Consider the following 21,526-nt stretch of genomic DNA (forward strand, 5'->3'; position numbering starts at 1 on the left):
GCACAGGTCGGATAAAATGAGCTGTTAAACCGCTTCTGGTGTCGAAATATAATATTCCCATACCAAGTTGACGCCCCGTGGCTGTCAAATACACGCCGAAAGTAGAACCCACGTTTAGATTTTATACGCTTCAAGCTTCCAACACTGGGTATTTTAATATATTATTGTGTTGAACCACTTTCCAGGGACTTGGGAGGTGTTAATTTCAGCGTACAATTGAACTACGATTGATATGCGCGTCTATTACATGCAGCTTCTTCTCCTACGGAACGAAGGAATAAAGGGAGGGGCGGGTCACTACCAAGACCGGGAACCCTACCTCCTCAATGTAAACTCCCTGTACCCTACTTATCCGGTGTCACACATCTCAGGGTGGAAAAAGAATGTAAAGAAGGAGCTAGCATGTCTGCTGAGACAGAGAGAGAGAGAGAGAGAGAGAGGGGGCTCAATGTGGAAATGGTGGTCCACCCAGCCTGATTTACACCGAAACTGTCTATCACATGAGTTAGCATGATGATGGAAATTTTTGTAGTGCCTTGGGTTAGGAGTTTCCCAATTCCCAAAGTACCATAGGAGTATCCTTATGTTTGCAGCAGAAGCGGGAGACCTGACCTGCTGTAGCTTTATAACTTGGTTCTTCTCGCACAGCAGGATGCCAATGTATATCATAGTGATTGCGTGAAAGAGGGAACGTTCAATCTTGGATCTAAACATCCAGGTACAAGACAGAGCTGCAATGGGCGTAGATCCCAGCCCCGCTGAGCCAGGATCCAGTCAGATTCACATACCTATCAACAATGACATCCCTCAGCTTGGTCACTGGTACTCCTACACGGCATTGATTAGTGCAGAACATCACCGCACATACATACAGTTGGTTCTGACAAGACATATACCGACATACCATTTGGGTCAGTGTCGGTGCATCGGTTTTTGTCCCAGTGGTATGATCACCATATACACCTCTAAAAGCGAGACGTTGCAAGTAAGCGCATGGTGGTAGACATAGGTTTTCAAGACGCATTATCGAATTGATGCTTTTTTTTCCAGCCCGAGAAGCGGATGGAACGAATAAACTCAGGGCTTGATGGATGCTCGACTGCGCAGTCCCATATCGGCTTTTGGCATGTATTGCCAACATAGCTGTATTCCTTCAGACAGTGCCCTCGAGGCACTGTTCATCTTGGCACCGATAACCCCATGCCGCTGGTGTTACCAACGCCTCAACACCTCTTGTCACAATATATGGTACAATGTCTTCTTCTTGGCCACGCCCTCATACCGCTTGCGGCACGAAAGCATATCTGGGCATAAGAGCCATTCTCTCTTCGGGACTCAACTCATCGTCGTATACCATCCTGACATTCTTGTCCTTGTCTTTCTTGCTCTTCTTTTCAGGCGCTGGCTCTTCTGCTGTTGCGGGTGTTGCCGACTTGGGTGGAGCCTCGCCTCGCTCGAGATCGCGAATTATCTGGTCGATGTGATCGCCCTGCTGACCAGAAGAAGCACTCGCCACCAACTCATCCACCGTCGAAGCATTGGGAGAGTAGCCAGGGAAACCAGGCTGGCCAGGTCGAGGGGTAGACCACTAGGCGCAGGAAGATTGGATCCTGGCCGCGAGGGAAGGTTGGACGGAGGGTAGTTGAAGCCGCCCTGGGGATATTGCGGGGGAGGAGAGAATCCGGGAGCGCCCTGAGGAGGGAAGCCGGGGTATTGGCCTCCAGGAGGAGGGAATGGGGAGTTCTGTTAGAGAGATGGTCAGCGAATCTACGACAGCAAGGATGGAAGCTGGGACAAGGCGACATACGAATGTGCCAGGAGATGCGCTCTGGGCTGGACTCTGGCCATCGGGCGCACCAACGGGCGGTGTATGGGTAGGCGCTCCTCCTGCGGCTTTCTGGGCGGCGATACGGGCGCGATGCTCGGCTAGACGCTTCTTGATGTCTTCTGGGTTCTCAATCTTGAGCTTCTTGGGCGGGTTCTTGCCACCCTGGCCGGGCGGCGGGTTACCCGTGGCGGCGTATCGGTCGGCCTGGGCTTGGTAGAAGTTCTGGATGATGCGCTGGTTGTGCTGCTGGGAGACATCCTCGGGGATACCCTCCATGCCGAAAATTTCGACGTCGAGCCCTTGGCGATTGGGGAGAGCATTTTCGACGTGCGACAAGGATTCTTTGTGGACTTGGTTCATGTGGACCGAGAGACCACCGGCGGTATTCAGGCGCCTTCCACAACGGTCGCATTTGAAATGCTTGGCCTTCTGGTGGGAAATCAACAGTTTCAGATCCTCGAAATCTCGTTCGCAATAGTAGCACCAGGGTCGCGACAGGATATCCTCGACATCGGGATGTCCGCGCTTCTTCTTGCCCATGGTGAATGGCGGTAATGGAGGGCAATGGATGAAGAGGTGTGATTAACGAGGCTGGGAATGGTGATGGTGAAATGGTCGAGAGCGAGGTTGGCGTCAGTAATGGTGGTGATGGCTGGGTTGAACAGCGCCGAAGTTGTAGGAGACGCGCGCGGACGGCTGAGCTAGAGGTAGGTGGTAGGTGGTAGGTAGGGATCGGATTGGCGACCGTATCGGGACGTTCAATTGGCCAGAACTGGAATTCCGCAACCGCAAAAACCAGGAGCAAGCTCGGGCACGAGCATGGATGATTTTGGAGGTAGTAGAAGGTACCTCCTTAGCCTGTCTGCCTGGGACCTGGCGCTGGGTACATGCCTAAGAAGTGCTCTTTCAAGTGTGGCTCAGGTGCTTTGCCCACTAAGGTTATCTAATCGCAGCTTGGTTCAATGGTGGAATAAGCTTAAGCCACGGGTGGCTAGGCGTTGGACGGTCGTCACTTTAATTCATCTACACAGCAACAGCAAAAGCACAAGCACAAGCACACCCAGGCTTTTGTTCTCTTCCAGCGAGACAGTGCCATGAATACACGCATTCACTTGCTCTGCGTCTGATCAAATCACGCTTCACTTGGTGCATTGTTCTCCAACTCTGGACTTGCTTGTTTGTTTGAATCTTATTAATTAATACTACCTCGGTGCTGTTGAAGCACTCTCGTCCCAGGCCACTTCTAGGCTGCACCCAAATTCTATTTTTTGAGTGTCTTGGGGCCGTCATCGGAGACATGGCCCTCATCTAGGTTGACTTCTGGCACCTGCACCTCGTGGCTGTGCTCCAACTCGGAAAGCACAACCCACGTCGGGAAGATAGCGAGGAGGAGGATGCCAAAGTTGAGGCCAATGCTGACAAAGTGGTTGGCGTGACCCTGGCTTTGCATACTGCACGAAACTGTTAGCGATCATCATCCCATTCGGGGCTCGACAAGGTAACTTACGCCCACGCGACCGTCTGGCCCAGCGCTTCGAATCCACGCAGGATTCCAGTATGGTGTGAAAGTGACGACAGGTTGGTCGCATACTGACCGACCAGCCAGTAGAGGAACTGCTGGAACGCCTGGCCGGCAAAGGTCCAGAAAAACACCAGAGCGTACGTCTTTCCGAAGCCGCCCCTGAACCAGTCGAATACTGGCGATGTCTCCGCGTCATAGAACTGCTTCTGCAGGACGATGGCCCAGATCCATGTGCCGATAAGCACCGTCACGATGGCAGTGAACGCCATCTTGGCCCGCGTCTTGATGAAGATGGCCTGTCGGTCCAGCACCGCCGCGATGATGAACGAGCTGAAGATGCCGGCGAAGTTGGTAAAGAACGACGAGAAGGCTCGTGCTCGGACGGTGAAGTACGTGGTCAACCACGTGCTCAGGAAGCCGTTGTAAAAGTAGCTGATGAAGAAGGCCGGCATCAGTAGCAGGATCCGACGCGAAGCCATCAGCTTGAAGACGGCCTTGAACTCGCCACCCCAGCTTGGCTGTTTATGAACGACGACTCGGGTTCCGTCCTTGCGCCACACCTTGTCCGCGGGGCTCAGGCAAAGCGCAATCGGGAGGCCGAAGCACATGATGACGATGAATACAATGTACGTCGCCGAGCCGACCGATCCTGAAGACGACTTGTTCGCGTTGAGGCCCAGGTTGATAGCTCCGCCAACGATGGGCCCGGCTGCTTTGGCTGTCTGCCACACCGCCAGGTAGAAGGCGCGATCCTGGGGAGATGGGTAGCCGATGATGATGGCCGCCTCAGCAGCCCAGAAGAAGCCAGCCGAGATACCACAGAGGGCGCTTCCGAACAGCATGAACCATGTGGTCGAGTTGACGTTGTTGGTGTACAGCCCAGCACCGTACAGGGGTATCCGATGGCGCCCAGCGCCAAGCCGTAACGAAGGCCTATCCGGTTGTTGATGGCGCCGGCCGCGACGCACAGGATCGCGAATAGTCCATAGACGAGCGCGTTGGCAGCAGAGACCGCATAGGGCTCAGCAGCACCGCCAGCTCCGAGTCCACCAAGGGCATCCCACATGCCCGGGGCTGTAAAGGAGACACCGCAGGCGACGGCGATCTGGAATGGCACTGAGCGGAAAATGGAATGCTTCACCGGGCTAGCGCCCGGCGCTTCTGCCGAATGCGTTGAATGGCTCGACATGGTAAGGCTCCGTAGGTCCCAGTCCCGGTCTCTCGTAAGGTTTGACTGACGCTGGCTGGCTGGATGCAAGGAGAAGGGACTGGGAGCATCGGGTCAATATACGAACGGAGTTTTTCCTATTCATCATTGATGGGCCCAATCACGCCATCCTTAGTGCTATAATATTCTGACAGGGGCACTACTTATTGATGGGGCGCGCTTGTTCTCATGAGTGAAAACTCCAACTTCAGTGGAGCAGCACCCGACCGATTGGGATCTTGAGCCGCATTGATCTGCCCACAGCTCACACGCCAGACACGCGAGCAGTAGGCGAACACTTCCCCATATGGCAGGAGGCTGCCTTGTTTATTCCTCCTCAGAACCCCCCGGGGCGGAGGGTTCTGGGATTCGCTCATACAACGGCGTTCTGCGGAGGAGAAGGCCCTTCTCCCGTCGATTCCAGACACGCCGACTTTTAAATAAGCAATGAGCCCAGGGAAATCATCACGCTGCTAGTGGCTCTCTTTCAGTCACCACTCACTCGGCCTAATTATAGTCGTCGGCATGTCGCAATAAGGCGCAACTGCTACTAGTCCTCGATTGCGCTTCGGCTTCTGCAGCACAATACCAATCGTGAAACTCGAAAGAGCTTCTCGATGCTATACCTGGCACAGCTGAAGGAGAGCTTTTCGTTGGTGGCAATTGCTGTTAGCTAAGGATGCTAGCTAGCGACCTAGCATAGACCACCATCCCATGTTACGTATGAGATATTGCTTACCGGTAGGTCTAGAGCGAGCGGGTCTCGAATTGGGTCTTCCGCAGGCCTATTACGTATGCAGGTCCGCATTCACCTTTGCAGCCAGATATTCTCTACATATCGAGAGTGTGCAGCCAGGTAGGTTAAGTGAAAGAAAAGTACCAATATACTTTCCCTGTCAGATCTATCATCGCAACTGCAAGGATGCCTATCCAATACCCCTTTTCTTTTTCCCATTCTCGCCGCGGAGTTGATGATGTGACTAACGGGGTTGGTTACCAAACACCTCCAACCGGCCATTATGTATCTTCTGTCTTGATTTTGCCATTGTACCACTCTGGCAAGAACGTTTCGAACTCCCTTAGTAGGTCTTGTTGGTTCTCGAATATCGATTTCATCTTGCTGTGGACGACTGCAACCGCCTTTTGCAAGTCATCACTAGCGGTACCCTGGTCTGGCACATGGAGGTCGCTGAAGGCAGCCAGGAATTTATTGTATATCTCGGGTGTTTGTTGAAACCGTTTCTGCATAGGGCGTCAGAGGTGGTCCGCAATCTACCGGTACCTGAGAGAATGCAGAGCTTGCCTGTACGTCTTGTATGAAGCCGATGGAGCGACTGAAGGTTGGATTCGGCAGAACTTCGTCTGGGTCAATGCTTGGCCCCCTTTCGACATTTTGTATAGTGCTGCCAAGAAGATGAAGGGCTATGAAGAACACCGGTTTAGGAAAAGTGTAAAGAGAAATCGCGGATTGGTCAACGGTTTTGTGCCGTCCAGAGTGGGCGGACAGCCTCTTGATGGCGCTTCTCTGATATTTTCAAGGGCTAGAAGACTTATAAGACCTCCCAGCCACGGGAATTCAGGCTGTGCATTGTGCCTTGTACTACCCGTGCCGTGTGTTTGACGGACCAACCGTCAGCAATGCGCCGTATACAAGGAGTCGTATTGCTCCGGCGCGGGGGCCAAACATCGCTTACCTTTGGTTCCAAGCCGCAGCCAACATTTGCCTGTCGTTACACCAACAGCAAATACTGTGCACATCTCTACTATTTTTAGCCCAATCTAGAGAGATCTGACGAGATGCAATCTGACATGGTACTTTCGGCCGCGAATCTGGCCCCCACCTGAGAGACCATTCACTGCTATGTATGACTTTGCGAGCTAGACCGACTTACATCAGCACCTTGTGTTTCTCTTTATCCACCCGGTACTTCCTGGCATGCATGTAATAATGATGAGGAAAGGCGGTTTGCTCCCTCTTCGCTGAGTCAGTACCAGCCCAGAGGTCCGCGGAGAAGTGCAATTACTTGTGGACGCCAGTAAGCAAATTGCCGCCCGTTAACTTGAATTAGGCCTGCTTTGTGATGCTTGGGTTATCTCACTCATATACGGATGTTGCAGGGGTTGACCAAGCGAGACCCTGCCGAACTTGTTGCTTACGTGCGTACTTTACCATCGCAGACATATTGCGAGAAACTCATCGGCCAAAATACGATGGCTCGAGTGGTTCCACGACGTGCCAATATGAGAACGCCACTTTCCCAAATATTGTTATGTCTAGATATGGCGAAAGCTTCCAAGTTGCTGACAGAACGGGTGTCTTACTGCGACAGACTTCAACGGTTCTGGTTGGGGGGCTCGTGTTATGCAGACGATGGAGGAATACAATAAGCAATCTATGTACGCCACTCGAGGAAAGCACACTTGCCCGAACCATGTATCGTCTCCATGCTTACAACCCAGGCCTAGATTTGCAGTAAAGGGATTGGCCAGGTTCGACTCAGAAAGAAACCGGGCTCAGTAAACATGAGTTCTTGCAGAAACGGGTCTGTAGTGTCAGGCTCCGGCCGCGATAATTACCTTGACAGAAGACTCTTTAAAGAGCTTTTCTTTCTTCATAAGGGCTCCGTATAGCGTTGTGATGGCCCCAGCGGCGATACTCAAGATGTAGACTTTACTCGTGGCGCTGGTGATCGCCGCGATGACATATCTCTGGATCTCGGGACTCAGATGTGTCAACAGGGCTGCAGAAACGTCAAGACGAACAGCGCTCCGCACACGAGGAATATAGCGATGGTGCGGCCGTCGTTCCAGGTCCAGGCCCCGCCGGCAAATGTCAGCACCATAGTGAGAGACACCATCGCCCCCGTGCCGCCGACGAACGCGGCCCAGTCGATGTCGTTGAACTGCTCGATGATGGCGGTCTGGATATCGGCGGCGATAGTGCCATCGAGACCATAGATGAGCGCCCCGACATACAGAGATGCGGCAGCTGCAGCCCATCTCCAGCCATGGATGGTTCTTGAGCTGTCTTTGGAGAAGGATTTCCGCACAAAGGTTTCAATATAAAGGGGTGAAATGTGTAAATGCAACTTTCGAAGATCGAGCAGGACCCAAGGACTCCAGAGAAGGGAGGACCGAGTGGTCCAGCAGGTTGTGGCAGCGTTGATTTTGGAGTATACCTCTCGACTGCTTGCACATATTATATGATCGGATAAAATCGCCGATGCTGCCTCCTGCCAAAGACCCGTATTTGCTCGGCCAAAATGGCCGCGGCGTGAGGACAACCATTCTTCCCTCGACAGCCCCCTTCGCGTGTTGAGATCGCCACAAACATAAGCTGTGTATGTCATACTCATGAACCGGCCTCGATGGAATGCACACCTGGCTCCGGTTGGGCGTGACGATGATTTAAGCTTAGTTCAGGACTAATGCCCAGAAGCCGCACCGGTTCCCGCAGCATCCCAAAGAGCCAAAGACTAGACGGCGCCTCGGTAGATTTCCCAGCGAAGAGACGCCTGGATGACCCGTTGACTTGCCTTGTAGTGGACCTCGAGTGTCCCTTGGCAAATGCCGGGCTGGCGGGCATGGGGCTTCCCCGCACGCTGCTGACGGCACCCCAAGCATCAACCCCCTGCAGAGGAGCCTAGAGTGTGGGGGAACAGGGAACAGGGGCTTTAGACGAGACGCCCCCCCAACAGGTCGTCGGACTTTAGGCTTCCCCAGCAAGTGTGCTCATCTGGTCTCGCGAGTATATAGGCGCTGCGCCTGCATGGCACATCTCGTCTTCTCTGGCAAATTTCCTGCGGACTAACAAGCTGGGACTTCCAATGATATAGCATAATTATATGCACAGCACAATGTCTTCCACTCCGCCGTCCGAGAAACCGGACCTCAGCGAGCCCGATGTCTCGCATCACGAGCGGCCGCAGCATGGATCCAACAAGGTGGCCGAAAAGGACCGCATCGACGCTATCGCCGAAGCCCCTGGCACCACTATGGCATCGTTTGCGCATCTCGACGAGAAGAAAATCTTGCGAAAGGTATGATATGTTGCTTCCCGATGAGACTCTTCAAACCATAGGCTGAAACGTTTATATCCAGATGGACATGCGATTGATTCCCATGCTGGCCCTCCTCTATCTTCTTTCTTTCCTCGATCGTAGGTGCCTGGCAACGTTCACCACACCAAGTCACCATGACTCCTACTAAGAATGATGCCCAGGTGGCAACATCGGAAACGCCAAGATTGAAGGGCTCCAGGACGATCTGAAGATGTCGCCGGATCAGTACAACTGGTGCTTGACCGTATTCTTCTTCCCCTACGCCTTCTTCGAGGTGCCCAGCAATCTGCTGCTCAAGAAGTTCCGACCCAGTCGCTGGCTTCCCATGATCATGGTCGCCTGGGGGACTGTCATGACCCTCATGGGCATTGTGCAGAACTATGAGGGGCTCTTGACCGCGCGCATATTCCTCGGCGTGACCGAGGCCGGCCTCTATCCTGGATGCGCTGTACGTCTTTCTCCCACGTTCGGCCACTATCGGCTTCCGTCCTTGTCTCTGTGAGCGTCGCCATGTTGACGCAAACGTCAGTATTACCTCACCATGTGGTACTGCCGCCACGAGATACAGCTGAGACAGGCCATGTTCTTCTCCGCCGCATCCATCGCCGGCGCTTTCAGCGGTCTCCTGGCCTTCGCCATCTCCAAGATGGACGGGGTTGGCAACCTCGAGGGCTGGCGCTGGATCTTTATTCTGGAGGGCATGGCTACGGTTCTTGTCGCCGTCGGCGCATTCTTTTGTCTGTACGACTTCCCCGAGACGGCCACCTTTTTGACGGAAGAGGAAAAGGCCTTTGTCGTGTTTCGTCTGAAGTACGGTCAGCAGAAGGACAGCGACGAGGCAGAACGCCATGTTGCGGTGGCCGAGTCCGAGGAGTTCCAGTGGCGGTATGTCTGGGATGCTTTCAAGGATTGGCAGATCTGGCTGAACATCATCGTCTATTGGGGTGTAAGTGCCAAAGTGGCCAACATGTGCGGTTTCGAGGCTAACAAGTTGGGTAGATCGTATGTCCACTATACGGAATCAGTCTTTTCCTACCGAGCATCGTCAACAACCTTGGCTACAAGTCGAGCACGGCACAACTGATGACAGTTCCGATCTACATCGTGGCTGCTGTCCTTGCCGTGATTGTTGCGTACGTATCAGACAGGATCGGAAAGCGAAGTCCCTTTGTGATCTTCTTCCTCCTCGTGATGATGGTTGGCTTTGCCATGTAAGTTCAGCCTAGGACACGATATTGAAATGGCAACAGGAGACTAATCATCGACACTTAATGCAGGTGTATCTCAACGACCGACCCCAAAGTAGTTTACGGCGGGGTCTTCATTGCAGCTTGCGCCATCTATCCGGCGTTCCCCGGGAACATTGCGTGGCTGAGCAACAACCTTGCTGGGAGCTACAAGCGCAGCGCCGGTATGGCCATCCAGATCGGGGTGGGCAACCTGGGCGGTGCCATGGCGTCCAACTTCTATCGTCAGAAGGATTCGCCGCACTATACGCTGGGCCACGGCTTGGAGCTGGGCTTCGTTACAGCAGGGATCATTGCCGCGGTCATTCTGATTACAGCATACGGGGCTATCAACAAGAAGCGAGCCAAGTCCATGAACCAGCAGGAAGACCTGCAGTTCTCCCATGCGCAGCTAGCTGTGCAGGGCGACAAAGCTGTCACTTTTAGATACATGTACTAAATAGACATACGCAGGAGTTAGAACTTACGGACTGACTAGCTATATGGCACTCGAGAAAATCAGGAAGTTGGGTAGCACCTGACGTGGTCGTTCCCGTGCAACTTGATGCAGAGCAATGCATTCCAAACCTCTTTAATGTCTCAATATTGTGTGAAATCTAATGCCCCTCAATATCGTCGTTTGCTGGTGAGACTGGATGCCTTCACGAACCAACAAATACTGAAACTCGAGTTATAGGGGCCACTCGAGCAAACCAGCAAGGAAAGATCCGATGTAGATATCATGTTATTTTGTAAGCTGCTGAGTAGACCGAGGATGAGTCACGTGGGCGATGCCTAGTTTGTTAATAAGAAGCCCCCGAGCTGGGGCGGTTGGCAGGGGGAGGTTGCCCGGGAGTATCAGCCCCATAAAACAACCACCTGCTGAAGAACACCTACCTATGACCGGTGCAGAACATCCTCATGTTTCCAATAGTATATCAAGACCTTGGAAGCCATGCAATTGCTATAATTCGTTGGCGGTTTCTTTTAGAAGACATGACATCGTCACGTCAAAACATAGGCAGTCTCCGTAGTCCCCCATGCTGCCATCGCACAATGGCGGCACCATGAGGCCTCGTAAAGCGTTTCTACATATGACTACCGTACTAGAAGTATCTGCTTGATGGTTTGTAGCATTTCCAGTAGATACAACACAAGGAGGATGGATGGCATCGCCGGGACTGACAGGGAAGCTCAACGTGTCTTCGATTAGCCCCTATTCGATGTACACCGGTTTACGCAGCGTCTGATAGCTTACTGTAGTTGTGATCGAGTCCTAACTCTGTGAAGAGTAACTTGGAACTCATGGACACCGGCCCTTGGAGGTGAAGAACCAGGCTGACGTTGATAGGCAGTGGGTGGGTGTTGCAGGATGGAGCAGGGGTCGAAGCCGCTGCGAGCTCTGATTGGTTGGATCGACCTCTGGTCGAAAAAAGGTCTATCACCTTTAAAGCCCCCTTCCCTCCCCTACCCTCCTTTCCTGATCTTCTCCTCCTTCATCTATCAAATGCACTGAATCTGCTGTTTTCATCAAGAATTCTCCCACAACCACCAATTGCATCCACTTGCATCAAGTTCACCGGCCCCTGAGCCCCTGAAAGCCACATAGTACTATTTATGGCGTCTCTCCAGCGTATGTCACTACCGCCCACTCACCTTCCATGTTGTTGTCCCGAAACTGACATCTGCATACAGCATACCGGGGCACACCTGTCTCGTACTATGACCCCGTGCTCTTCCACACACACAGGGGGTCGGAGCACCACATAGTTGGCGGTGCACACAACCGGCCTGGTGGGAACTCCCCTTCTATCCAGTAGTGATCAAGACCCTTAAGGAACCTAACATGTATATATTCCCAGGTACTCCACCAGCTTCCGATGATGCTTTGGGGACTTACAGAGTACCCAGAAGCTATGCGCGGAGGCCAGTCGTCATGGAAAGGGGCGGATGCCAAGATAATTCGTCTGCAGGACTACTGAGACGGCACAGACATCCGTCTTCAAAACATCTACGGAGTTATGATACTTCGTATGCTTTGGCGAGGTCAACGGTGGCGGATGTTGGTTCGAAGCCCGGAGCAGAAGTAAGAAGCAGGTCGAAAGCAGAGCAGGGGGTGGGGTCACGTGGCAACGACTTCCGATCAAAGGTACCACGGCAGCCGAGCGAACATCACAGATCCGTGGGCGGCCGAGTGACAATCGACCAGAGCAAACCCTTTGGGGAGGCCAAGATGATTTCGTTCGATCCTGCTGTCGAGGTCATCAGTCTGCCTAGCACAGATCCAAATCGACGTCGCAGGCGGCAGCAAATTACCCCGGGGAGAGATCTTTCGGTCCCCGTTCCGCCAAGGGCACCCCAGATAGAGCGGCTCCCTACGCCGGACTTTGATCCTCCTCCAGAATCGGTCCAGTATCTTTGTGCCTGCTGTACCAACTCGGAAGCACACCTGCATCCCAGCAGCAGGCAAAGCAAGATGGAAACCCAAAGTAAGCGACCATGTCCCAGCTAAGTAGATATAATGCTGACATTGATGTAGTGATGGAGGCCAGGGCATACATAGCAAGGACTTCGCAAAGACCTAGAGCGATAGAGTGTCGCTCGGAAGATTTTATCTTGTTCCCCTAACGACATTTCCTTTGAGTCATGAGATCGGTCAGCATCTGGACAGTTTCTTCTCCGGGGCATACTTGGGTATTTTGACGTTGATGGCCTTGAGGTGCCGGGTTGGCATTCGGTGTTTCTGTTTTCATATATTTGTGTACATCCGGATTTTAGATACGTCAGAGGAACACTTTGTTTTTCCAACAGTCAACTGGCCAGCTATCCATCTGTCTCGATGTTTCCTTGATGGGCTCCTCTAGCTATCAGGCAGCGTGTATCTATCTTTTGTCTTCTACAACAGCAATACAAATTGAACCCGAGTGCTCAGTTCTTAAAGATATCGTCCCAAGACTAAGCATACTCAAAACTTCAACTGATTGAACTGTTCATCTTGAGGGAACCCGAGATGGAAACGGCCGCAGCCACCCGATTCCAACAACACCCCTTCTCCCGTCTCGAAGCCCAGCACGCTTCCGCCGCCCTGCCGCCGGTCGTCGTCGATGAATCGCATCTGCGAGTACTCATCCCCGCTCACGGTGGCCTGCCACTTGGGGATCATGAAGCCAAAGATGGTGCCCTCCACATCCTCGAACAGCCCCTGCTTCGTGTGGACGCTGCGGAATGTGCCCGTGATCCGGAAGGGCATGGGGAGTTTGGCCACACGACCTTCCGCAGATCGGCGAATGTGAAGGACGAGTGGAGCTCGACCCGGTCCGTGGGCTTGAAGACGGTCACCATGGCGTAGGGCAGCGAGGCGCGGGGCTCCGCCTCCTCCACGGTGCCGTCGTAGGCGATGCTGTACGCTTTGCCTTCGATCTGGACCATCTCCTTGGGCGGCGTTGCGAAAGGGAGCGTGTCGGATCCATCACTGCCACCGCCGTTCGGAGGCGATGAGCCCGAGCTCTTCTCGAATACGCCGACGCCGTAGGTGCCGTGGTTAATCAAGTCGGCCACTCGCGGACCTCCGTGATCCAGCCCCGCCGCAAACGCAGGCCAGAGCGAGTACTGGTAAATGTCGTTGGGTATTGATGACGGCATACTGACGGTGTAAAGGTGGATAGCCGGGATTCCGAATGAGAGGGTGGTGGGTTGGTTGCATTTACCAAACGCCGAGTCTGGGAGGGAAGATGGGTAAGAAGTAAGAATAGATGACGGCACTCAGCAACAGCATCACGGACGAGGAATTCTGCACTTGCTCAATGTATCCGTCGTACCGGAAGTCCGAGAGGGAGGGGCAGTCCTTGATGACGATTTCCATGTCTTGCTTGTGCCGTGCACTGATTTTACTACGCGACATTCGACACCGCTAGCGGCGGTGCTGAACTCTAAGTAGTGCATGTAGCAGTGCTGCCGACTGGATCTACAGTAACACTATCGGAGTCGATTGACAAGCAGAACAGGTAACCTATAGTATGCTGGATCTCAGACTCTGAGAACTTGGAAGCGAAGTAGCGTAGTCGTCTCTGGCGGCCAGGTCCGGACCAACCAGTGCCACCATCCTGATGGGTGTTTGTTGACCACTGGGATCATGCCCCGCAGCAGCATCGATCGGGCTTTCGGGATATGCACCCCGCATGCTAGCAGCCCATTACTGAGGGCTTCGGCAATGGACCCGTCGCTGTCATCCGAAATACATGAAGTCTCCGCCCGAATGGGAGAGGGGTCATCATCCATGGAGCCGACAGCAGCTCACAAGGCCTTGCCAGCTTCCTCTACTCCATCCATGCCTAGCGTTTAGAACCTTGCAAGCATACAAGCGTCTACAGACCCAACCAACCGGACCCCTCTCTATCTACATATTATCAGTTTGCTGTTGTCGAAATGGCACCCCATCTCCGTCTCCAATTCAAAGTCGCCATCGTGACGGGCGGCGCCTCGGGCTTCGGCCGCGGCATCGCCGCCAAGTTCGTCGAGGAGGGCGCCCAGGTCATCATCGCGGACCTGTCCGAGGAGGCCGGCAGCGCCGCCGCCGCCGAGCTCAAGTGCGACTTTGTGCGGGCCGACGTGACGCGGCGCGCGGACTGGGAGGCGCTGCTGCGGACGGCCGTCGACCGGTTCGGCGGGCTCGACGTCGTGGTCAACAACGCCGGCATGACGTACGCCAACAAGCCCACCGAGACGGTCACGGAGCACGACTTCGACCTGGTCATGAACGTCAACGTCAAGTCCGTCTGGCTCTCGACCGACGTGCTCCTGCCGTACTTCCTCGAGAAGAAACGGCCGGGCTGCTTCATCCAGATCGCGTCGACGGCGGGGGTGCGGCCGAGGCCCAACTTGACGTGGTACAATGCGTCCAAGGCGGCTGTCATCAACGCAACAAAGGTGCGGAGAGCAATGCAAACGAGCTGCTACGCCACCAATGTCACAATGTAACTAACTAACTTGGCTGTTATACTAATCCTATAGACTATGGCGGTTGAGTACGGGCCGAAGCAGATCCGGTTCAACTCGGTTGCTCCGGTTGTGGGGAGTACAGGAATGCAAGTTCCTCCAACATCCCACCAGACTTACACACATCTCAGCTGATAGGACTGATCTTTCGTTGAGCAGGACTCATCTGTTCCTAGGCAAGCCGGACACCGAAGAGAACCGGAAGGGGTTCCTGTCTGTAGTGCCACTGGGCCGTGGCTCGACCCCGGCGGATGTTGCAAACGCCTGTTGCTATTTGGCCAGTGAAGAGGCCTCATTCATCACGGGGGTCAATCTGGAGGTGGATGGCGGTCGTTGCGTATGAGCGTTGGACCATATCCGGCATACGTCGGGAGTAGTGTCGGGGAGTGTTGTGGAATCACCGTACGGAATGTTGAGCCTGTACTTGGGAAATAGTGCTTCCCCCTTATGCTACAAAACATCGTTCTTTAGATCCAATGTTGCCCATCAATTGGGTTCGAAATAGTCCATGAGAACGAACGGCACCTGTAAAAGTGCTCGTTCGCCCTTTCGCTCCTTCCTTCCCGCTGTGGAGATCCCCCGCACCTTCTCCAGTTGCCGGCTCAGTCTTCCCCACTTGCTGGTGGCCAGTAGGAACGACGGGATGACGTATCTTCGTCAGCGGCTTCATCCGACAAACAGCTGCCAGTACGCCCTTGTCACCGCATGTGAGAAGATATTCGAGATCTACCTTGGTCAAATCAAAGGAACTGTCGCCTGTTCGAGTCCCAGTCCAACTCCAAATTAGTTCACCGACCTTGGGCATGGTTGACGCCGACTTCAGTCACCATGCCGGACACAAATCAAACCACAGCCACCCAGCCCCCACTCCCCTTCCAACTCAGCGATGAGAGTCTTGTACAGCAGGCCAGCTGCTATATCCACGGCAAGGTCATCCCGCCCAGACGCGGCGGTACCTTCGAGGTGCAGGATCCCGGCTCCGGAACCACCTGGGCACACAGCGCCGACAGCACCATCGACGACGTCGAGCCCGCCGTGCACTCCAGCGCCATCGCCTTCGCCGCCTACCGCCAGACCCCGCCGCGGCAGCGCGCCAAGTTGCTGCATGCCTGGCACCGCGAGATCGAGGCCCACCGCGAGGACCTGGCGCGCGTGCTGGTCGCCGAGACGGGCAAGCCGCTGTCCGAGGCGCGCGGCGAGCTCGACTACGCCCTAAGTTTTGCCTGGTGGTTTGCAGGCGAGGCCGACCGCGTCGAGGGCGCCACGGTCACGAGCGCGGTCCCGGGACGCCGCGCCCTGACCATCAAGCAGCCCGTCGGCGTCGTCGCGGCCCTCGTGCCCTGGAACTTCCCCGTCGCGCTGCTGCTGCGCAAAGCCGCCGCCGCCCTCGCAGCGGGCTGCACCATGGTGGTGAAGCCGTCGCCCGAGACGCCGCTGACGGCCGTGGCCCTGGCGCAGCTCGCGACGCGCGCGGGCTTTTTGCCGGGCGTCTTGAACATCGTCCCCACGAGCCTCGAGCACACGCCCGCCGTCGCCGAGGCCCTGTGCCTGCACCCGGCCGTGGCCAAGGTCACCTTCACGGGCAGCACCCGGATCGGCAAGCTCATCTCCAGCCTCTGCGCGCGCAACCTCAAAAGGCCACGTTCGAGCTCGGCGGCAACTGCCCCTTCATCGTCTTTGACGACGCGAACCTGGACCACGCCGTCGAGCAGCTCATGGCGCTCAAGTGGCGGCACGCGGGCCAAGCCTGCGTCACAGCGAACCGAGTCTACGTGCAGGAGGGAGTCCACGACGCCCTGGTGAAAACTCTGGTGGAGAAGACGTCTGCTATCAAAGTTGGGCACGGCATGACGGAAGACGTCACCATGGGCCCATTGACGATGGCGCGCGGACTCGACAAGGCCGAGCAGCTCGCCCGCGATGCGCTGGATCAGGGCGCCGAGCTCGTCTTGGGCACGGGCAAGCGGCACGCGGTCGATAAGCACCCGGACGGACACTACATGGCCCCGGCGATCCTGATCAACATGAACGACGAGATGGCCATGAGCCAGGAGGAGGTCTTCGCGCCGCTGCTGGCCGTCTATGCCTTCGAGACGGAGGAAGAGGTGACGAAGCGCGCCAACAACACGCCCATGGGCCTGACGAGCTACGTCTTCACCAAGGACGTTAATCGGCTGTGGCGCATGTTCGAGAAGCTCGAGGCGGGCATGATAGGACTTGTAAGTTTCCTCCCATATGACACGGTCTCGGAATCTAAAGCTGATACGCAATGTTTTCGCGCGCGCTTCTAGAACACTGGCAACTGTTCATCGGCCGAGGCCCCCTTTGGTGGCATCAAGCATAGTGGGGTCGGAAAGGAGAGCGGGAAAGATGTGGCGATTAACGAATTCATGATAACGAAGACGGGGACACTGACAGTGGAAGGTCATTACTAGCTCACATGCTTGATGGGCATTGAATGCGTGTTGTATTGCCTATGAACAGCCTAAGGAAGGAAAGGTATGGCATTACTCCTCAAGATCATAGGAAGCGAATATGATGGGAGTCGAGCAACACATGCTAGGGGTTATATGGAAAGGGCAGACTGTCCCACCCCTAAAGTATTAATGCTCAGCTCGCACCCTTGTGAAGCATGATGCCGATTTGACCGGTAACAAACAGTTCTAAGTCGAACAAGGTGCGGAACTGCAACACAGCAACGCCCAAGCAATCGTAATTTATAATGTACCTGTACTGTTAAGCTATATTTCGGGAACATGAGCAATAACGCCGACATCCAACCTTGCCCAGTGCCCATCGTTATCATGGATATCCAACCGTACTCCTAATGCCCGAGATGAATGATACAATATGTGACCACCAACGCCATACCGCACAAGTCAAATGGAAGGCCATCCGGCAAAAGCACAACAAAACCTAGGCTAATATTACCGGTCATCGCTGTATTCAGAGTTCAAGTTCGCGTTCTGGAGGTGCTTGTTCTTGAGATGGAGGTTGAATTCTCAACAGTGAGAAAAGTACCTCTTGAAGAACTGCCAATGCCTCCACGTCGCTCTCCTTGATCTCCATCTGTATATCGTCAAGCAGTGAATCGGGGTCGTTCATATATCTGGCCGATTTCACACGGGACACTTCGCTGTCGAGGCTGTTGCGAACATCGCGAAGCTGGAGGATCAGCGACCGGATCGTGTCCGGGTTGAGTTGGCAAAATTCGTGGTACGTGATGCCTCCGGCCATACTGTAGTCGAGCCACTCCGAGGCATGATTGGATAGCATCGTACCGAGGCTGGCTTTGATGAGAGCGTATGATTTTATGAAGTGCTGCAGAGGCTCTTGTTGCACAGGTATATCCTGGCGCTGGATGAGGGCGGAGAACTCGCTTTGACAGGAATCAATCTCATCCTTCAGGTCATACAGCTCACACCGCAAGCGTGAGACAGAGGCATCGTTGCCCGGGCCCCAATGAGTCTCGTATTGTCTAGCCACTGGCGAGCCATTGGCCGGCGCCACGTGCAGGTTCGCAGCGTGGAACTCGTCATAATCAGCCTGGAGGATGGGGAGGAACCCGCTTATGGCAGCATTGGACTCGATAAGAGAAGACTGGTATCTGGAAATACCCAAAGAAGCCTCGTCGGCGTCGGATGCGGAATGGGCTTCGCCCGTATGATGTTGGAGCAGCCGCTGCAAGCCCAGTAGCTCGATGCGGAGATTCGACATCCACTCGTAGAGTCCGGGGTCTAGGGGCAAATCGCTAGTCTGGTGGGTATCCCAGTGCTTCGAGTACCCTTGGACTATGGGCTCGAGCGTCTTGAGGGCGTCGCGGACTTTGCCGCACTCACCTCGTAGCTCCTTGGTCCCTTGGAGGGGTGCGAAGTTGCCGTGGAAGCTGATGGCACCCATTATTTCGCCGATGAGCTTCCCCAGCGACGTCGTGACCTTCAAGAGGTACGGAGGATTCCAGTCTGCGTCCAATATCCGATTGATGGACGCAGTCGAAGACCAAGCAGATTCCGGCAGTTTTGCACTCTTCATATTATTATTCCCAGCATTCCCAGCATCGCCGAGGCGTTCGAGACCCTCTTCTTCTCCATCACTTTCTTCATCTGATGTCCAGGTGGGGACCGTGGGGCTCGACTTGGTAGGGTCTTTGGTGACAGCGGCACGGCGTGGCGAAGGAGACAAAGTCTTGGACTTGCAGGCACCGTCATCCTCATCTTCGCTGTCTTCGGATATGCTCAAGGAGACGAAAGAGAAAGCGTCGTCGGTGGTAGCATCGTCAATGTCCTGCCAACCATCGGCAATACTCTCAGGCGGGTTTGTCACGACGGGCGCCATGGCGCTGGTTTCCCTGCCGGAGCGCAGTGAAGTGAAAGCAGTGACGGATTGATGGACGGACGGACGGACGGCTCGAGATTGAGCACTGTTGCTGGAGGCAGCTGCTCCGTTTGCGTTTGCGCAGGTTTGGCGTCAGCACTGCAGGTGGCGAGATAGAGGGAAGCAAGCTGTGCTGGATGGAGGAGAAGACGTATTGGTCACTGGGGACTCGGTGTTGACTCGTCCAAGATAAGGTAGGTAGGCCCAGGAAGGATGACTTGTCTCCTCTAATTGGGAAGTCCTAGAATCAGTTGAGGAAATAACGACGAAGGCCAGCCATGTTGAATGGGAGCTTCGCCCAAAAGTAAGAGCTGTAGGCCAATCACCCAATCACCTCCACATGCAGCAATAGTAGTAGCCGTGCCAGGCGCACTTAGCACTTAGTTAGCACTCAGGCAGGCAACCGCTGGCAGGCCGCGTGGTGAACCTGGGAAGTACCAAAGACTATTATTTCCCCGCCAAACTTGAACGATAAGGATAAATGCGGCGCAGCGGGGCAAGCAGGGTAGCAGGGCACCAAGGCAGAAGGGTAGCAGGGTAGCAGGGTAGCAGGCAGCAGGGCAGCAAGGCAAGCGAGTACCTGCCTACTTATCTTAGGTACCCTACCTTAGGTACCTACAGTAGCAGCGGGCAAAATGTCGCCTAGTGGGGGCCACTTACTTTACTTTATGTGCCTGCACCTCTGACACCTCAAGTCTTTTTGGGTAAAGATCTAAGTAGGTACACATGTAATCTTCACACAAACAAACTGCTTGCGACGCGAATATCGTCCCATGCCAACTCAAACAACGCGGCCAGCCCGTAACAATGATGGATGGCTGGGCACTGAACGAAGTCGATGATTGGTTCGACAACCACAACCACAACCACCAGCGGAAACTTAAGAAACTTATCCAGCATCTTGCATGAGCGGGGTATGATGCCCTTGCCAACCGGTCAGGATAGGAGGCCGTGATGCCACTCTGGACTTCACCTTCCAGCAACTGTCATCTTCTAGAAGACATTATGGCACCAGGAAGAAGCTACCATTTACTCGGGACTGCTGTATCCCAAAGTCCCGCCATCCACGCCAGGTTCCCGGTAGCATGCTTCCAAAAACGAGCTTTATCTGCCACTACGCTCTACCAGCAGCGAATGGGCATGGCCAGTCACCGCGTGCCCATCGCGCCGCAAAGCGTCGACGCCCCCTGACGCAGCATGCCACCTTCCTCGTCCTGGCCGCGAGGTCGCCCGCTGAACCCCACGCGCAGCAGGCCATCTGCTCCGCGCTCGCAGGTGTGTCGGGCCTTGCCAAAAACGTCGCGATGCGCGACCTGGACGCGCGCTTCTCGTGCACCGTCGGCATCGGCAGCTACTGGATTCGCTGGGCAGGGGCGAAGACAGCGTGGTGGAGGTCGTCGACGAGACGGTGGGATTCCGCTACTTCGATGCGCGAGATCTCCTAGGCTTCGTAGACGGAACCGCGAACCCGGTTGGTGCGGCCCTACCCGCGTCCGTGCTCGTTGAGGAATCCGACGTCCTGCCCGTTAAGGACGGCGGCAATGAAGACGCGTCGGATACTGATTTCGCCGCTGCATCGGCCGCGGTGGGTGGGAGCTACGTCGTGGTGCAGAAGTACGTGCACGACATGGCGCGGTGGAACGCCCTCAGCACCGAGCAGCAGGAGTCGGTCATCGGGCGGACGAAGTTGGCCAACGAGGAGCTGGACGACGCGACGGCATTGGCGCAGAAGGCACATAAGACGCTCACAACCATCGTGGACGAACAGACGGGTGAAGAGCACGGCATTCTGCGGGATAACATGCCCTTCGGGTCGCCAGGGGCAGAGCAGTTTGGCACCTACTTCATCGGCTACTCCCGGCGGTTATGGGTCGTTGAGAAGATGCTTGAGCGCATGTTCATCGGGGTCCCGCATGGTATGCACGATCGTATCTTGGACTATTCGATGGCGCTGACGGGAACGACGTTCTTTGCGCCGTCAGCTGGTTTCCTGGAGAGTCTTGACGTGCATGGCTAGGTGGTTGCAACCCAGGCTAGGCCATGCTTATCGTTCCCTAGGAGGGTAATCATCGATGCTTGGCCAGATCTAGTAATGCTAGTGGTTCTGGCACGACCAGAACGGGAGAGCTGCAATGTATTGCTTTCGCCCCGATCACGAGGCAATGAGCACAGTACGGTGTCAAACAAAAGTCTATATGCATTAACTAATAAGTAATTTCTAAATTACCACCAGGCATCTAAGTGATAGACAGCCAGACGAATCGAAGGTATGCATCTCATACTATCCATATCCATTACTTTTCATGGCACTTC

At 54.7% G+C, this 21,526-nt stretch overlaps 9 protein-coding genes across 9 annotated transcripts; 4 read left to right on the forward strand and 5 right to left on the reverse strand.

Moving 5' to 3' along the window:
- Positions 1-1,276: 1,276 nt before the first annotated feature.
- PG997_012766 (uncharacterized protein) lies at positions 1,277-2,368 on the reverse strand (the record flags this gene model as incomplete). Its single annotated transcript, XM_066817080.1, has 3 exons — positions 1,277-1,492; positions 1,561-1,743; positions 1,808-2,368. The coding sequence occupies 3 exons, from the start codon at positions 2,366-2,368 to the stop codon at positions 1,277-1,279; spliced, it is 960 nt and encodes a 319-aa protein (XP_066662772.1).
- Positions 2,369-3,089: 721 nt separating this feature from the next.
- PG997_012767 (uncharacterized protein) lies at positions 3,090-4,539 on the reverse strand (the record flags this gene model as incomplete). The annotated part of the gene is made up of 3 exons (XM_066817081.1): positions 3,090-3,279; positions 3,336-4,283; positions 4,319-4,539. The coding sequence occupies 3 exons, from the start codon at positions 4,537-4,539 to the stop codon at positions 3,090-3,092; spliced, it is 1,359 nt and encodes a 452-aa protein (XP_066662773.1).
- A 2,750-nt stretch (positions 4,540-7,289) lies between these two features.
- PG997_012768 (uncharacterized protein) lies at positions 7,290-7,907 on the reverse strand (the record flags this gene model as incomplete). The annotated part of the gene is made up of 1 exon (XM_066817082.1): positions 7,290-7,907. The coding sequence occupies one exon, from the start codon at positions 7,905-7,907 to the stop codon at positions 7,290-7,292; it is 618 nt and encodes a 205-aa protein (XP_066662774.1).
- A 507-nt stretch (positions 7,908-8,414) lies between these two features.
- PG997_012769 (MFS general substrate transporter) lies at positions 8,415-10,304 on the forward strand (the record flags this gene model as incomplete). Its single annotated transcript, XM_066817083.1, has 6 exons — positions 8,415-8,597; positions 8,659-8,716; positions 8,780-9,066; positions 9,148-9,564; positions 9,618-9,829; positions 9,896-10,304. 6 exons carry the CDS (start codon positions 8,415-8,417, stop codon positions 10,302-10,304), a joined length of 1,566 nt encoding a protein of 521 aa, XP_066662775.1.
- Positions 10,305-12,809: 2,505 nt separating this feature from the next.
- On the reverse strand, positions 12,810-13,486 carry PG997_012770 (uncharacterized protein; the record flags this gene model as incomplete). Its single annotated transcript, XM_066817084.1, has 2 exons — positions 12,810-13,049; positions 13,112-13,486. 2 exons carry the CDS (start codon positions 13,484-13,486, stop codon positions 12,810-12,812), a joined length of 615 nt encoding a protein of 204 aa, XP_066662776.1.
- A 783-nt stretch (positions 13,487-14,269) lies between these two features.
- On the forward strand, positions 14,270-15,182 carry PG997_012771 (3-oxoacyl- reductase; the record flags this gene model as incomplete). Its single annotated transcript, XM_066817085.1, has 2 exons — positions 14,270-14,817; positions 14,999-15,182. 2 exons carry the CDS (start codon positions 14,270-14,272, stop codon positions 15,180-15,182), a joined length of 732 nt encoding a protein of 243 aa, XP_066662777.1.
- Positions 15,183-15,667: 485 nt separating this feature from the next.
- On the forward strand, positions 15,668-17,274 carry PG997_012772 (uncharacterized protein; the record flags this gene model as incomplete). The annotated part of the gene is made up of 3 exons (XM_066817086.1): positions 15,668-16,408; positions 16,453-17,058; positions 17,131-17,274. 3 exons carry the CDS (start codon positions 15,668-15,670, stop codon positions 17,272-17,274), a joined length of 1,491 nt encoding a protein of 496 aa, XP_066662778.1.
- A 511-nt stretch (positions 17,275-17,785) lies between these two features.
- Positions 17,786-19,174, reverse strand: PG997_012773 (uncharacterized protein; the record flags this gene model as incomplete). The annotated part of the gene is made up of 1 exon (XM_066817087.1): positions 17,786-19,174. One exon carries the CDS (start codon positions 19,172-19,174, stop codon positions 17,786-17,788), a length of 1,389 nt encoding a protein of 462 aa, XP_066662779.1.
- Positions 19,175-20,298: 1,124 nt separating this feature from the next.
- Positions 20,299-21,230, forward strand: PG997_012774 (deferrochelatase/peroxidase YfeX; the record flags this gene model as incomplete). The annotated part of the gene is given in 2 exon segments (XM_066817088.1): positions 20,299-20,550; positions 20,565-21,230. The coding sequence occupies 2 exon segments, from the start codon at positions 20,299-20,301 to the stop codon at positions 21,228-21,230; spliced, it is 918 nt and encodes a 305-aa protein (XP_066662780.1).
- Between the last annotated feature and the right edge of the window lie 296 nt (positions 21,231-21,526).

The sequence above is a fragment of the Apiospora hydei genome (genome assembly GCF_038363865.1).
Source record: "Apiospora hydei strain CBS 114990 chromosome Unknown utg000009l_segment0_segment0, whole genome shotgun sequence".
NCBI classification, from domain to species: Eukaryota; Fungi; Ascomycota; class Sordariomycetes; order Amphisphaeriales; family Apiosporaceae; genus Apiospora; species Apiospora hydei.